Consider the following 13,658-nt stretch of genomic DNA (forward strand, 5'->3'; position numbering starts at 1 on the left):
GATGATTGAATTCGCTGTGATAACACTTTGTATCCACCAACCGTATGTATGGTGACAAGTCATCTTCTGTTCTTTGTTCGATGTTCCTTCAAAGACAAAGACTCAAGGACTGTTCTATTAAAGGCACACTGTGATGTCACTATCAAATGTTTCTCTTTGAACCCTGCACACACACAGAATGTGGCTCTTGATCAAAGAAGCAGTCCAGTAGATGGCTGTAATACACGTAGATGGTTGCTAACGCCTGTCAACCAAAGGGAATGAGAACAACATAACTTGGCTCATTTTTTCAGATACAGTTCTGCTCTTTTCCTTCTATAAAAAGCCTCAAAGACTTGTTTACAGAAATAATAAATTTTCCACAATAAAATAATCAAATTTATTTAAAATGTATATAAGTGAACATGTTAAATTCATAAGATGTGTACTCGTTTGTACTCGATAACTTTACGTCTCTGTCACCACCACTCACTGACTCTCAGGCTTTGACTCTTTGTAAAATTGTGATGTGACTGTGCTGATATTCAAGAATGTATGATATTATGCTTGTATTGTACATGTATGTAGACAAGAGCTGAAGAGAGGAGCTGCAGCAAAGGACAGGATAAGGAATGTCACGTGTTTTCTAAAGATTTTCAAGTAAAAACACAAATTAGAAATATATATACATATACTGTATATGTACCTACTGCTAAATTAAATGTATTCATCTGCAGCCTTTATTTCTAAATGCTCATGTGAATGTAACTTGTTTTAAATAATAATCAATAATATTTTATTTGAAAGTCAAGTAACAAAGGGAATGTCATTACTAGTTGCTGTAGGCGTATGCCTTGTAAATATTGCACAATTGGGGATCTGTATTAATTGAACTTTAACAAATATTTGAACTATGCATATAAATAACAGTACTTCACACTTTCATAACATTATTGGTACCTTATTAGCAGGATTTGCACAGAACAATTTCCACTTTGAATAGAACACTTCCAATCAGATAATCGACTGCATTAGAATATATTAATTGTAATTCAAGCTGTTAGCATTTCAAAGAAGAAAACAATTGAATAACAAGCAAAGGCTTTCAAAAATCTCATCAATTTGAGATGAGGAAACACCAAAGGCAGGTAAACAATGAAAGATAAAGATAAATATACAAATACCAGAGATAAAGTAAAAATAAATATACCGGAAAATACAATTCTGACATTTTTTGGACTGCAAAGCAGCACTGAGCGGGCCCGAGCGCATGCATTTTGAAGTGTTGCATTGTTTTGCCTGAAAAAAAAAATAATGACTGAGGAAATATTTCCAGATAGAGCTGTTCAGGCTTGGACTCTGATGAGACAGAAGTTTGGTGGTGATAGGACAATGCACAGTGGAGTTATGACAACATCGTCTCCTCTGGCGACGGATGAACCTTCGCCGTACCTCAATGTTTACACGGTTTGAGGAAATTTCCCATTCTTTTTATTTTTAAATTGACATAGTATTAGATATTGTGCAATGAATAGATGGTTGAAGTCCTGCCAACACGACAGCCTGCCAAATTAAAGCAATTACATAATTATAATAACATGAAGGATTGGACTACCTGCTCATTCCCATACACCTGTAGCCGCCACCCCCCCACAGGAGATTATGTGCTTGTGTGGCCGCGGCGCTTCCTGGTTCTTCCCGGCACTACGCTGCCGGTGCGAACAGCCAAGTATTTAACATGGGCTAGGAAATGAGGCGGACCGCTTTTCGCAGCGCTTCTACCTCCGGTGCGTCCCGGGGTTAGAGGATGATGGTGTGACTTTACTGTATTGTTTTACATTGCATGTGTCACGTCATGATAAATGAGTATCTTGTGCCGCCCTCTCGGCATTTTGCGCCCTAGGGAACCGCCTATGTCTCCTGTACCAGGAGCCGCCCCTGGTTGATCCCTCATCTGAACCACAGACCTGAACCAGCTCTGATGTAGGCGGTGGGGTTTGCACCAGTAGGGGGCGCTGTGGCGGGACCTCGATGGGAGGAGGGAGCGACCATAGTAAACGACGCCATCTTGCTCCCTCCGAGGTCCGTGTGGATGTAGCTGCTGTCAGCTGCTGTCTTGTCAGGTACAGGAGCCATGGGGAGGAAGAAGAAAAAGCAGATGAAGCCCTGGTGCTGGTATCCTTCTCTCACAGCCTCCATGTTACTGCCCTGTCTTGTTCTGAAGGAGTTGTGTTTTTAGAGCTAACCCGAGCCTCCATGGAGACGTGGACCCTGTGGAGCAGCTTCTCTACAGCCCCCCCAACGACAGTTGTAACTCGAGTCGAACCCAGCTGGGAATAGAAAACATGGCGTATTACGTCAAATCGCGTTGTCATAAGAGAAACCAAACACACGTCCGTGCGTGGTGTCCTGCGATGTGCTGCCGGGACTCGACCCTATGTTTACGTTTTGCTTCCTTAAACTAACGTCAGGTACTGCAACCGAGATTTTGACGATGAGAAGATCCTCATCCAGCATCAGAAGGCCAAACACTTCAAGTGTCACATCTGTCACAAGAAGCTGTACACGGGCCCTGGACTGGCAATCCACTGCATGCAGGTGAGGAGACAACGAGAAGGCAAAGTGACTGAGCAGAGTTTGAGCTAAAAAATCCCCTCATTTCTCGCATAGGTGCACAAAGAGACCATTGATGGGGTTCCCAATGCAATCCCTGGCAGGACTGATATTGAACTGGAAATCTACGGCATGGAGGGAATTCCAGAGAAAGACATGGAGGAGAGAAGAAGAGTGCTGGAGCAAAAGAACCAAGGTATTGTCACCAAAATAGCTCATTATCTACTCGCCACTATGCCAACGGAGGGGTGGGTGAAAGATTTGAGTCCACAAAACACTTTTGGAGTTTCAGGGGTAAACCGCATTTTAGCCAAGTTATCACTTCTTCCATGGCTCCAGGTAGGAGGATAACATTATTCGGTGAACTATCCCTTTTAGTTACAAGGGATGGCAGCAGATTATATGAAAATAAGTTTTTATACATAATGATCACATAAATGTCATATTATTATTTCTATCAAGTTTAAAGACTGATTTATTTTGCCCCTAAGTGAAGGACATTACATCAATCTACATTGAACCTTTGTATTACAACTAATGATTAAAGTTACGTGGGAATAACAATTGATGTTTTTGATCACCCTGCCCTTACATGTACTGTCCAGATATGGTCTATTCTGACGATTGATTGTGATGCTCCTTATTTTCAGAGACTCAGAAGAAAAAGCAGAACCAGGATGACTCTGATGAGTTTGATGAGGATGACGAGCCTGGTCCCTCCTTCCAGCCGCCTGCTGCAGGTCAGACCCAGGCAGGCTACATGCCACCTATCACCCAACCCGGCATGCCTCCTGGCGCTGGTGTGACTGGGCTACAGCCTGTCAGCTACTCAGGTGAGAAACTTGGAATACAGCAAATTATGTTGTGATTGTACAGATACAACATTTATGTTTGTTCTTACATGTCTTTACTTGACAAAGATTCCAATACCGTGATCTAAGAATCTGTCTTTCTGTTGCTGATGTGGAGCAATGTCTTCTTGACATGTTTGTCATCCACTGCTCTGAACGCTCCTCATTTTAGATCTCCACATGAGATTCACACATTATCTGTCATCTAGCATCAAACTTTTGTAAAACTGAATCTCTTTGTTATAGGAATGCCCCCTATGATGCCGGGTGGGCCACCAATGATGCCAGGAATGCCTCCTGTAATGCCAGGAATGCCTCCAGGGTAAATATTTGGCATCATTAATGAGGACTGTAATAAATAAATGTTTCATTTTCACCATGTATTTTAAACATACCCCCCCCCCCCCACACACACGTATTTAGGATGATACCAATGGGTGGGATGATGCCTCCGGGTCACGGGATGCCTCCAATGATTCCAGGCATGCCTCAAGGTAACCAATGCCCTGCCATTATACATCTTCATAATCACTCCATGTAATTTGCTCAATGGGAGTGATTGAAAACTGAAATCCTGCTGTGGTAAACCTCCATGATTCCCCTGGTCAGGTATGCCTCCTCCTGTGGTCCACCGTCCAGGAATCACACACATGGCTCAGGTCCCCCCTGCTGCAAACATGCTGGTCAGACCTGCTGTTCCTGCTGCCACTGCCCCCTCAGCTCAGCCTGATGGCACCAAACCTCTGTTCCCCAGTGCTGGACAGGTAAAATCTTTTTTTCCATCTCGTGTAACACTTTGATGGAGCAGAACATTAATTTCTCCTGCTCAATACAGGGTGTTTGAATAGCCTGTGCTCATACAGACTGATATAAAGAAAACTTAACCCCAAAATTCCTTTTAGTTTATTTTTGTTTCTTATTCTTTACTTGTTTCCTGTACTACAGATGAGCAGTCGGGTTGCAAGTACAAGTACAGGGTCTCCAAGTGCAGACTCAGAGTCCGCCTCCCCAAAAGCTCTGTTCACTATCACAGCACAAGTACGCAGCTGTTTCCTCTAGTTTGAAAACCTGCAGCAAAATAGTTTGCCTGTGGTGTCTTTGGGCAGATACATTATTTATTTTTTTGCCATAAAATCTCTTTATGTGTGTAGAAAATTCTCATTTAATGTTTGGTAACTCCAGCAAGACACATTTATTTGCTTTTTCATTTTCACAAATCTGCATTCATAAAACAGTGCTGGCACTAATTTGCTTTGATAATTCGGCAAAATCTGTCGCATTATGCAGATTTGTAAAATGGGCTTCATTTTTCAGAAGGGCTGTTGGGCAGCACAGCACAGCATCCAGTTGTGTTATACACCTTTTTTTTTTTCAGGCTGAAGAAATAAGTTTTAAGTTGGTCGTACATTACAAGGTTACTTTCCCATTAGTGTTGTGAACCGCTTTTGGCATAGACAGTACTAAGACCCTCTCTAATAGACTTTGAAAGGTGATGATATGATCTAATTCTGGTAAAGAAACAAAAGTGTGAGATGAGGATGTGAAAATCCAAACTGATCTACCAGTGGAAGAGGAAATACAAATTGCGCCCGACAGATCTCGAGTCATTCTCAACTGTCTATCATGATGTTTCACATTGACCTATTCTGCAGCCAACCACCAGGGGGATGAAGACACTTTGACTTCGCTTCTGGGGAGCAGTCATGACATCCTTCTTCATATACAGTATATAGTACAAACTATATCAATACCAAGCCAAAAGGGAACAACTTCAATCATGGGAGTAACCTCAAAGTATGACTAAAAGTTCATTTAATTTCAGCAAAGTCTATCATGTGTTTTCCTCTCTCCCTCCATCAGAGTCAGCAGACAGTGTCAGGGTCCCCCCATCCTCCCCCGTCTACTTCCTCTGACCTCTCAAAGCCCACATTCCCCGCCTACACTCAGGCCACTGCAGCTGTGTCCAGTCCCAGTGCTGGCAGCAGCACAGTCTCCAAACCTCCCTCTACTTTAACCAGTAAGCCTGCCACCCTCATCACCTCCAGTGCTACCAGTAAGTTGATCCACCCTGATGAAGATATCTCACTGGTAAGTAGTCGTTGCTAGAACTATCTCTATTTATTCTGTTAACAGTAGCTATTCAGTTTGAGTGCCTGTTAATCATAGATGAAGCTTCTGTCAATATCACAGTGTAGAAAATATCATTTTCTGGAATTAAAGTCATTGATTCATTGACTGTATTTATTTATTACTCCTGGTTTGGGTACAGAAGTTAATTGTCAAATTATTTCTCCTTGTTTTTGTTTCCTGTAGGAAGAGTTGAAAGCTCAGATGCCCAGATACCAGCGCAGTGTTCCCCACCAAGGCCAGGCCACTGCTGCTGCCCCGTCAGCAGGTCCCATGGGTGGCATGATGGCCTCTCAGCAGCCCGGCATGAGGCATCCCATACCAAGTATATACACTTCTGTCTTAAGATCAGGAAATACTTTTAGTTTTACATTTAGCTGTTGCTCCAAACTAAGGTGTATCTCTTTCTTGCATTGTTTACATTTGATCAGGTTAGATTTAGTTTCACATTGCAGGTTAGAGCACGTACTAAAGAGTTTTGCCTGACATGCTTACCTCCTGTCTTCATCAGTTTTGTAGGCTGCCTCTACCTAGACCTTGTTTTCTACTAATGTTTGATTAAAAAGCCAACAAACCTGTGTTTCTGCAGGCCAGTATGGAGGTCCACCACAGGGGATGCCAGGGTACATACCAGGAGGAATGCCTCCATATGGACAGGCCCCTCCTGTGGTTCCCCCAGGGTACCAGGGAGCCCCTATAAGGCCGCCCATGGGAATGAGACCCCCTGTCATGTCTCCTGGAGGCCGCTACTGAAGCCTGCCCTCCTCTCTTCTATAGGTTTGGACACTCAACCCTTTTCTAATGTCCTCAGCTGCTAGTAGACAAACCAGTATTGGTATTTTAGAACCACGACGTACTGTGTATTCTACTACTGAGCTATGAAGAAGAGACACTGAATAAACAGCAATCAAAACAGCTTTAAAAGCATCACTGAACCCATGGGAAAACATTTACACTGTATCTAACCAAGACTATTAACTGTTGTTTCAAACCATCTCTGAGGCTTTTTTTCTTCTCATGTTTCATTTAGGTGTATAGAAGTGTAATAGATATGGTTCGTAGTGTTGTGAAGGCGCTGGAGTTACATGGGCAGTACCCATCCTTTATCAAGGCAAGTTTAATGTACAGACATTTCTGTTCTAAGCTAAACAATGAGGCCTTCACAGCACATTGTGCTGTTGGACTTTACGTCCCCAACTTTGTTTGGTGAGGGCTTCAATTTACTGTCATGCATTCATTCTGTTTTGTGCTAGTAATTTAATGAATAACTACCACCTTAACTTTAAATAGATAAAATAGTATATGTATCGTTGAAATACTGTACTGTAATAAAAAGAGACGTCACAGCAGGTTTGTAATTCAACTACACAGTGACTGTTTTTGTTGCCCTGCAGATGAACAATGAAAACTAATAGAAATGCTTCATTGAGTTGCCCTGAAAATGCTGTTAAATGTTATCCTGTCACAATGAGCAGTGCATTGAAGTTATTTAATTATGCTCTGTACACGGCACTGGCAGACCGGCCTTTGAAACCCAGAGTGCATTGTACAGCTGCATAACTTCCGGGTCGCTAGTGGCTCTAGTGCTAAAACCCAGATTTCTCTTCTCCCTGTAGCAATGCCACGGGGGACTGGCTGAGGCCCTGTCTCAGTGTAGCCCTGTTTCAGCCTGAGGCAAGTCTCACCATTTTCTGTCTTCTCACTCATTACCAGGGGCCCTCACAGCTTTCATGCTGTTGGATCTCTATGTCCCCAAACTTGCAGCAAGTTTGGTGAAGGCCCTTGTTTGTGTTGTTGCGTTCAGGTACCATTTCCTCCAGGCATGTTTGCTCATGTGGATTATAGTCTTTTTGTGCCATTGAACCTGTATCTTCATTATTTACCGGTGAGAGCATCTGGAAGCTCTGTTTTCATTTAGAAGCTATTTACTGAATGTGTAGAGCTTTTAAATGAAACAACTCCTTTTGATATTAACTAGTCCTACAGTCCACTGCATTTTACAGTCTGAGATACTGATGTCAAACAATTTGTGAGGTTGTCGAACACATAAACAATCTGTCACCTAAAGCCATATGTTCCTTAATGTGTTTTGGGGGGTTTGTAAAATGGCTTTACCACTTAATCCTGTTTGTTTCATCAGCTTTCCCTACTTGATCATTTGAATTAACTTCTTGCATGAAGGCGAATCCCTGCCAGTAACAGGTTAGTTAAAGCTGTAAGTACCACTGCCATTCTTTTAATTACCGTCAACCTGTGTTTTGTGTGCGCACATAATCTAAATGCTTCCTCGGGTTCTTTTTGAAAAATACAATTCAATCATCAGTTAGCAGTTAACACTACTGGCTGCCAATCATTCACTATGATGTCAGGGAATGTCTAACAAATCCTATTTTTTGCTGCAAATAGCTTCAATTCAACCCAATAATCTGATTATTTTACATAAGTTGCACAGGAAGTCTTCATCGGTAAGTATGGGCTCATAAAGATTCCCATATCGCAAGGAAAAAAGATCAGATTTTACCTGCTCAAGAATTTTTCTCCTTTTTTCTACAATTCATCTATAAACACGATAGCAGACTGGCTGGGAAGCTCTGGAAGAGTTTATTTAAAAACTGAAACTTAATCATGACTATTTGTTGTAGGATCTGTGCTGTGAAGCAATCTGCAAAGTTGTATTTCTCAATTTATGTGCCGATGTCTGTTTACTCATTTTCTATGAATAAACCAACTCCCTAACTCTAAATGTGTTTTTTGTTATGTTTCTCCTCCACAGTGTTGTTTTAGGGGGTTGTGAGGCTGTCAAATTTAGCGACAGAAATGAATAGATGTAGTGTCTAAGTCCAGTGACTAAATTAGTAGTAAGCCTAGCTGAACTAGTTTTGATCAAGAGTCACACTTTTGCTGAACAACTGCATTTTCCTCAAACTCCTCATGTGCAGAGATCTGACTCAAATCCAACACCTCGCTTTCTGTATCGGGACAATTTCCTCTATTTCCTATAAATTTTAAAACATGACCAAGAATTTATGTTATGTGGAAACATACAATAAAAAAACTAACAGTGAAAATTGCAAGATGTCAATAGATATTTATATATTATCAGAATGGTCACTTAATTCATTTTTTACAATTCTTAATAGATTCTCTTTTTAGATCAAATGATAAACAAAATTCAGGTTTTTAAGTTTCATAACAAAAAATATGGCTCACATCGAGATGAAATCTATACACATTAAAACTGATGCATCCACGTGACTCAGTGGCATTTCTTCAATGCTGATTTGCTTGAGTGTTGACATATGACAAGACAGCTTCGCAAGACTTGATCATCTTTTGTAAAATTCCTTAGTCCCTGATATGACTTTAAAAAAGTCAGGTCCATTAACTCTGCATAGAATTCATGGAAGGTTTCAACAATTGGCCGCTCAACATCAGACGTGAGAAGGAAGAGGACAACAAATGATCCCCTGAGAAGGATATCACTGCAGATGCATGATACCACTTTCTGCAGTCGACCTTTTCTTGTTTTTATCCAGGTTTGTTCATCACAGGTTCGATCCCCACCTGGGAAGTTGTTTCTCCCATTGCAGAAAATCCAGTTTGTTCTTTCAAAAAGCTGCAAAGAATTTATTAAATCCATATTTCCCGAACTGCTTTCTTTAGGATTTCATACTCACCCATCTCTGAGGATCTGCTTTCCATTGTTATGAATCTTCTTAAGGACAGTAAAAGATGAAGCTATAGTATTTGTTTTAACTATGTTTTGTGAAGCACTGACATTAACACACACTATAAAAATAACACTTGCCCTGTGAACCACGAGACTTCAGCACCTGTGTTCTTCTTGATCAAGTATCGGCCCTTCTGTGTTTCTGCTGGAGACAAAGCAGCTTTAGCACATCTTGACACAAATGGCACTTACTTATAGCTCTTTGTAGTTTGGCTCTATTGAAGAAATTTGTACTTTCTTGATTTTTGTTGTTCTGGGTTTGTTCCCTCATGGTTTAATGCACTTATTGTTAGTCGCTTTGGATAAAAGAGTCATCTAAATGTAATGTTATCTTCCCTTTCTCCATATTTGTATGTGTTGGAAAGTTACATGTTTGTCGTAAGTCAATTACATTTAACACAATTGTCTGATGTGATTATGGATTTTTGTTCATCCGTTTTGAAAAATATAACTGCAAATGTGAAGATTAAATTCATAAAACCATCCCCTTGAATTCATAAATCATGCATGTGTGGTGTCAAATTACCTTATCGCTAGGAAATGAAGTTGCAGGTCATTGTGTCCCTATTCTGCTGCCTGATCACAACTTACAGGTTTGGATAAGTTAGTTAGACTGAGCAAAGCGGAGAGAAGGATATAAATGTGTTTTACATCTAGGTGAACACAGACATGTAAAACTATAGTTTAAAAAGGGACCAAATTTGGTTAAAATACATTTTCTGGGATTTTACTATCCGTGATGACTCGAGGGGCTCAGCAGGGAACCTCAAGGTATGAAGACAGTCACTCAGGCCATTTGCTCAAATAGTTCAGAGTGAGACTGATATGCCTGTTCAGGACCTCTCTGACTACCTACATAATGATCAAACATTGAGACTGTTTAGATTAAGAGAAGTAAAGTCAGGTGCATTGTTTTTAGTGTATCACTGAACATCCTCACTCAATATGAACCCTACAAATGCTAAATAAGTTTCAATAATTTTTCCTGCTTTAATAACCAAGTTGAGGCTCTGCTTGCCTTACAGATTTTGATTTGGTACAATTTTAGCAACCACTGGTCCATTTTTACTAAATGGGAGGTTTTAGTGCATCAATATTAAGTTTACTATGCTGCGTGCGCTAAAGGAAGTTTTTGCACAGCAACAAACCTGCTGAACACACATCTAGTTACCTTTGGTTAGTTTTTAGGATTATGCCCAAACTATTGGACAGAACCATGAAGTTTGGAAGAATGTTGAATGAGTCAAAGTCTGATCCAGGATTGTTTGTCGAGTCGTTGTGACCTCTGATTTCCTGAGTATTAACTTTACCTGCCACAGAAAAAAAGTTTCAGCTGAACCTCTGTAAATCTTAAACTAACATTTATACATCTGGAGTCAAAGCAAACATTTAGTAAGCGATAGTTTATTTTCTCTTTGGGCCATTCGTGTCAGATTCTGTAGCAGTAGCATTTGACAGATTCACTTCCAGTTTAATCAGAGCGGTGGGGGGGACGTCAGTGGAGTCTGTTGTGGAGACGTTGTCCATCGCTGCACCGTTTGATTTCATCGTGATCTCAGGAGCCAACTTTTCTAGAGGTGCCACCTCCTTTTCTTTGTCTCCATCTGTAGGAAGAGAAAAGAGTTGTCATGTTTATAAAAAAAAAAAAGAAAGTAAACAGATTTAGTCAAGCCCCTTCAGGCTTTACCTGTTCCAATTTTGTCTTCTCCTTCCTCCACCAGGTCTGGTGTAGATGGACCACGGAGCGGCTTCAGATCTAGGATTAAAGTTTATTTTTTTTGCCATAAAAATCAAACGGTGTGGCCTAACAACTCAACATTGGTAAAGATAATGTTTTGATTCAGACACGCACCAACTCTTCTGTTGGTCACTCCACCTCTCCACCGGCTGCTGTAGAGGGAAGGTCTGCTGATTTGATTGAGAACAGGAGGGAGATCTTCCACAGGGAGAGGCCCACTCCTGGGTTTAGCAGGTAAGACCAGCATTGGACCCACACTTGCCTCCTGTTCCCACACTAAGAGCACAAATCCACAGCTTTACCAATGATAGAGGACAAACCAGGGGAAAGCCTGACATCTAGTGGTAAACTCGATTATAGCGTTATCACAGAGGGAACCAAAACCAGCTAAGATCTGAACAATATGCCATTTTCCATTATAAGAGATCCTACCCGTATTGGCCTTTAGTGCACTTCTCCATGAGGGTTTAGGTTCAGCTGGCTTCCCAAACCCACGGGGACTATACTTGCCTGGGCTGCTGGGCTTACCGAGGCTTTGGCCAGCTTCATTTGGGTTTTGACATTGTCCACATAGGAAATCATTACTGTCAACTGAGCGCCATCTGAAAAAAAAAAAAAGAAAAAAAGATTTGAGATTCTCAGCACACCCGCTGAAGGCATTTTACATTTTCACACCAGAGCAGATATCACTTGCCTTCCGTTTATAAGAGTGCAGGCCTTATTCGGTGCTTCTGCGTTATTGACCGGTACGACATTCAGGTGACAGGTGACGTAGAGCTGTGTGTGTGTGTGTGGGGGGGGTTAACACAAGTATTGAACAAACAATAGGAGCGATAATATCTTACAGTTTTAAAATGTGATCTCACCTCTCCTCTGTCCTCATTATGAAACTTGAAGGCATCAATGACCATTTGGAGCTTGTCATCTTGCATCCTGGGTAAGAAGTGGGACCTCGAACCAGGAAGCTGGGAGTCAACCAAGCAGCTAAAAGAACGCAATCAGGTCACCACACAAAAAAGAAGCCAAAGAAGAATGTGTACATCCAGAGATCTTATGTTCAAACCAGCATTGTTCCTACATTACTAAACTGCAAACATTTGACGTTTAGGATTCAGTCCGGACACGTCTAGTTAGATTTCAAACTGTATTTGGTGGTTTGGCTGTTCTGGGACCTGCCTGCTTGTGTGGAAAAGAATGCAGACAACGAAACATTATTTGATCATTCTATAATTCACCATTTGAGGCACTTAAAAAAAAAAAATATATATATTTAGTTTAAGAGCCTGCAAACTCAAATTGCACTTCACTAGCTGCTGTGTGACGCCTCTAACCGATGAAGGACGGGCTCCTGGAAACGTGCTTCACCTCATATCCAACTGGCACTTTCAAGTACGTCACTAGATCTGGTGTCAGACTTCAGCTTCCTGTAGAGCCACAACACGCTTCATACACCTTCTCACTCAGACAGGACTGATGACAGTTCATCCTCCTTCTAAAAAAAGAGATTCTCCACTGTTATAATTAATGTGCCTACCCGTTATTGACGAAGACGTATCTGGGCACGGAGTAAATGTCCGGGTCAAGTGTAGCAACACAGCTGCTCACAAACACCTGCAGCCCCACGTGATGTCCAGCTCGGACCGAGGCCTCGATGCTGATGGGCTCCCCGAGGAAAAACACGTTAGAGCCCCTTTCATAAAGCCAGTCGCCTGCACAAAAACAAAAACAGTCAGCATACAAGAAAAGGGAAAGATCACACGTTAGATTTAAACAACCCACTGGTCATGATTCTCAGGTCGAAGTCCAGGGTTTCCACCGCAGCTTGTGTCGACATGAAGGGGACCCAGGTAGGTGTGAGGGAGGAACTGGACAAACTGTACTTCCTGCAAAACAAAAGACGAGTTTTAGAGCGACACGTTGCACAGTGAGGTTGTAAGAGTCGCTGTAAACAGACCTGTCATAGTGACATTCAATCGGAACGACCGCGTCATCCATCCGAATCAGCCCATCCGGAGAGGCCTCGGGGGAGTATATGAGGAGGTTTGTGTAGACCAGGTTGTCGTCAGTCATCTGTGGATCAGAGATGTGTTGAGAAGCAGAAGGTCAAACATGTAGAGCCGCCTGAAGTGCTACAAACTCACGGTTACCCAGTGTTTGGTGCCGCAGTCCATGAGGCCGACAAAAATCCTGTACTCTTCTCGTGAAATGGCCACAGCTCTACAGTAAGCATGGTTCTCCACCCCGAGGCGCAACTCGTCCCCTTGAACAGGCGCTCCGACTCCAAACAGGTCGGCTTGGATGGTGATCTCCATTGAGTCCGGGTGGCAGGTCACTCGGACGGTGTTCACCAGCTCCGGTTCCTCAGCTGGAGCCTTCGGATGCTCGGGCCCAGTGAGCTGGGAGCTCTGGCTCTTCGTGAGCTCGGGGGTCTGAAGCGAAGCAGCATGCTGCGTGTGACGTGTCGGTGGGAAGGCCACAGACGACTGAACGCAGAGGCCGGACAAGAGGAGCACGAAACACAAGGACGCCATGGAGGTCACTCAAAAAGGGCAAACTGGCTCAGACTGCACACGCTCTGCTCTCACCCACAAGGCAGCAGAGCAGTGAGCGCCGAGGAGCC

General features: G+C 42.3%; 2 protein-coding genes across 5 annotated transcripts; one reads left to right on the top strand and one right to left on the bottom strand.

Annotated features, from left to right (window-relative positions):
• The first annotated feature begins 2,013 nt into the window (after positions 1-2,013).
• Positions 2,014-8,313, top strand: LOC133970428 (BUB3-interacting and GLEBS motif-containing protein ZNF207-like). Of its 4 annotated transcripts, XR_009924301.1 has the most exons (12): positions 2,014-2,154; positions 2,451-2,577; positions 2,650-2,788; positions 3,243-3,425; positions 3,690-3,765; positions 3,867-3,937; positions 4,053-4,207; positions 5,304-5,531; positions 5,757-5,895; positions 6,160-6,347; positions 6,601-6,681; positions 7,187-8,313. XR_009924301.1 is itself a non-coding variant. In XM_062407240.1 (11 exons), the coding sequence occupies exons 1-11, from the start codon at positions 2,114-2,116 to the stop codon at positions 6,321-6,323; spliced, it is 1,416 nt and encodes a 471-aa protein (XP_062263224.1). In that variant the 5' UTR covers positions 2,014-2,113; the 3' UTR covers positions 6,324-8,313. The 4 variants fall into 4 exon arrangements, 3 of the variants coding, with proteins under 3 accessions (XP_062263224.1, XP_062263223.1, XP_062263222.1); XM_062407240.1 differs by adding an exon at positions 4,389-4,481 and having other exon boundaries at positions 6,160-8,313; XM_062407239.1 differs by having other exon boundaries at positions 6,601-8,313.
• Positions 8,314-10,688: 2,375 nt separating this feature from the next.
• On the bottom strand, positions 10,689-13,640 carry LOC133971116 (zona pellucida sperm-binding protein 3-like). The gene is made up of 10 exons (XM_062408344.1): positions 13,186-13,640; positions 12,993-13,108; positions 12,818-12,921; positions 12,573-12,747; positions 11,905-12,022; positions 11,733-11,815; positions 11,471-11,640; positions 11,153-11,314; positions 10,988-11,056; positions 10,689-10,904 (listed from the first exon to the last, which is right to left on the bottom strand). The coding sequence occupies exons 1-10, from the start codon at positions 13,567-13,569 to the stop codon at positions 10,705-10,707; spliced, it is 1,581 nt and encodes a 526-aa protein (XP_062264328.1). The 5' UTR covers positions 13,570-13,640; the 3' UTR covers positions 10,689-10,704.
• Positions 13,641-13,658: the final 18 nt, after the last annotated feature.

Source organism: Platichthys flesus, chromosome 16 (assembly GCF_949316205.1).
Source record: "Platichthys flesus chromosome 16, fPlaFle2.1, whole genome shotgun sequence".
Classification (NCBI taxonomy): domain Eukaryota; kingdom Metazoa; phylum Chordata; class Actinopteri; order Pleuronectiformes; family Pleuronectidae; genus Platichthys; species Platichthys flesus.